The sequence below is a fragment of the Glossina fuscipes genome, unplaced genomic scaffold (genome assembly GCF_014805625.2).
Source record: "Glossina fuscipes isolate IAEA_lab_2018 unplaced genomic scaffold, Yale_Gfus_2 91040, whole genome shotgun sequence".
NCBI classification, from domain to species: domain Eukaryota; kingdom Metazoa; phylum Arthropoda; class Insecta; order Diptera; family Glossinidae; genus Glossina; species Glossina fuscipes.
In genome coordinates this window covers 1-2,700 of record NW_024005012.1, presented here as the reverse complement: position 1 = coordinate 2,700, position 2,700 = coordinate 1, and the positions used below count along the sequence as shown (strand labels likewise).

The window sequence follows — 2,700 nt, the reverse complement described above, 5'->3', positions numbered from 1 at the left end:
TTTATCGAGCCTACTTCATAAATTCGTATTTGAATACGAGAAAGCTGTTAAAATGATACGATAATCATATAGGAGCGCGTCTTAGTGTTAATTTGGTTGTCGCAAAGGTCGATTTACAACATCTTTATATTCAAACATAACGTTTTTAGTAACACATGGTTTCGTTATGTTATCCTTTTCAGATATTATACACGGTAAACTTTTCCAAGATCGTCGTTTCCTGGAAATCGATTATGCCCAAGGTCGAGATGTTCCACCTGGTTACATCTCCAAGATAGCAAAAACTTTAGAGGATTGGGTGCATTCCTGCGAAGCCATTTACAACTGTCTTGACGCGCAAATTCAAATAGCCAATGCGGAGAAGTCAAAGCGTTTAGAAAAAAAGAAAGATATCGAGCAAAAGGTAAGAGAAAAGTCAACATTGGGGAATATTATCTGTACACGTAATCGTAACTCATTGTCATCATTTTAGTAAAAGTAAAGGGATTTTTGTGGAAGATTAATACAACTTTTTTATTTAGCTATTGACGAATGAATGAAATTAATTCAATGAATTTATATTCGCTTCGTAAGATACATATGGCACGATGACTCTAATGAGTTTTTGCTTCTACATCTAGATGAAAGCAAATTCGGAATTTGGTGGGGGGATGACAGATAAACAATAGAGTATAGAGTTTCTTAGAAGTTCTTTCCTCCTCCCTTTTCTTCTGATTGAAGATACTTTAATACGTGCGTATGGTCCCTTAAAAGGTTTTTAATTGTTAATGCTGCCATGGAAGCCCGAAATGGCGGGCGTTTTTCTCGCATTCATTTCCTAAAGTCTAGTTAATATAGAGGTACATTTCTTTACAGGTTCACGTGGTAGAGGTATTTAAAAAAGTTGTGAATAGCAAAAAACCAATTTTATAGAACCTCTTGCAGGTCATAAAAGCTAAAAATTTTCTTGAAATATTTTTCGTTATCCGGTATACCATCGTCTGGTATCTCTTGAAAATATCGGCTTAAGAAAACAGAATGGCGTCAATAGATGTAGGTATAATTTTTTTTCTTTTAAACTTCTGATCTATAAAATCAGTTACAGTTTATCAATCAAAGAAATCCTATACGCTCCACCAACTGTGTTTATCCAATTATTCCTTTCTCCTTATGAGGGAAGGAAGAGTTCTATATAAGAGTTGTATGACAAATTAAACATTAAGAATTTTTTATACAAACATATTCATGTTCTATTACGAAGACTTCATTTTAAAGATACACGTAAATGCTATCGAAGAATGAAAATGTTATACGTTTTATGTCACTTAATCATATTAAGTGCTTGCATGTATTTCGATCATTTTTTCGCTGGGAAGGCATTTGCTGATTCAATCTATATTAATCAAAATATTTCCCATCTGTTTGTATAACTTTTTCCCATCTTTCTGACAGCATGGCGATACCATGTCGAACGAAAGATATTGATTTTGCAGCGACCCATAATCATTGATCCATTTTCGTGCCACGTCATCGTTTCAAAACCGCGTGCTAGCCAAGCCATGCTCCATCGATTTGAACAAGTGGTAGGTAGAAGTCGTCAGCTCTGTTAGGTCTGTCTGCACTGGGGGCGGCAGAACTTGGCATTCGAGGTGCAACAATATATTTTTGACAACTCTTGCAACATATGGCCGAGCTTTGTCATGCAAGAGGATGATTTTTGCTTCAACCGTTATTGCTGGCCTTTTTTGCAACAAAACATCGTTCAATTTGTTCAAATGACGTCTGTAGACATCTGCAGTAACATTCATTCATTCGATTTTATTATCTTGCATAGCATTACGTCTTGCTGTTCCCGCCATATGAACAGCGAAACTTTGTGACTATGAATATTGTGCGTCAGTGTCGATATGGCTGACCCATGACTTCTTGCGCTTCGGATTATTGTAGTAGACCCGCTTTCCTTGGTCAGCCGTGATACTCTTCTTCTTTTGCCTGGCAAGTAATGAAACAGTGATGTTGACATGGTTCGAAGTCAATTCGAACGACAGTCATTTTCCCGTTTTTTGGATCTTGCATCCCATCGCATGTGAACGTGTAGAAACAGTTGATTGATTAACTGCTAAGCTGTTCAAAAGCTTTTTAAGAGTCTTCGAACTTTTTGGGTCCTCCAGGCCGTTCCATGTCATTGCCGTCAAAGTCACCACTTTTAAACCGTTAACATCAAAATCGTCAGTTGGGATGTGAAGAACCAGCATCAGCATAATCTTCTGAAAGTGTTTGACGGGCTTCAACAGAAAATTTCTTCAAATCAAACAACAAATGCAATGAATGCCGGAAATGTAATTTTGAGCGTTCCATGATCATGAGGAAATGTTTCACAATGAGCGCAAAAGGCCTTGAGAACTCAATGTGGTGTGTGATTATACTCATTTTTTCCTTTTAACAAATCAAGCGAGAAACATTGACATCGAGGTTACTTGTTTTTGAAGCGCAAAGGATCTTAAGCTGTCGACACTCTATTCTCCGAGCGCTTGACCATTTAATTTTACGGACAGTAATATTGGCTGCTCTTTCGGAAACATGGAAAAAAATAATAAATTCAGGAAATGTTCGTGAGAACTTTCGCAAATAATTCCGAATTTCATGAGGTTAAACTTTCCCTCACGACATCTCGGTTCACATAAAAAGTTGTTAAAGATATAACTCAAGTTAATAGTTCTT

General features: G+C 36.7%; 1 protein-coding gene across 1 annotated transcript; it reads left to right on the top strand.

Annotated features, from left to right (window-relative positions):
• Positions 1 to 182: 182 nt before the first annotated feature.
• LOC119644118 (COP9 signalosome complex subunit 7-like) lies at positions 183 to 403 on the top strand (the record flags this gene model as incomplete). The annotated part of the gene is made up of 1 exon (XM_038043642.1): positions 183 to 403. A coding segment is annotated over one exon (221 nt), but the record flags the coding sequence as incomplete, so codon positions are not given.
• Positions 404 to 2,700: the final 2,297 nt, after the last annotated feature.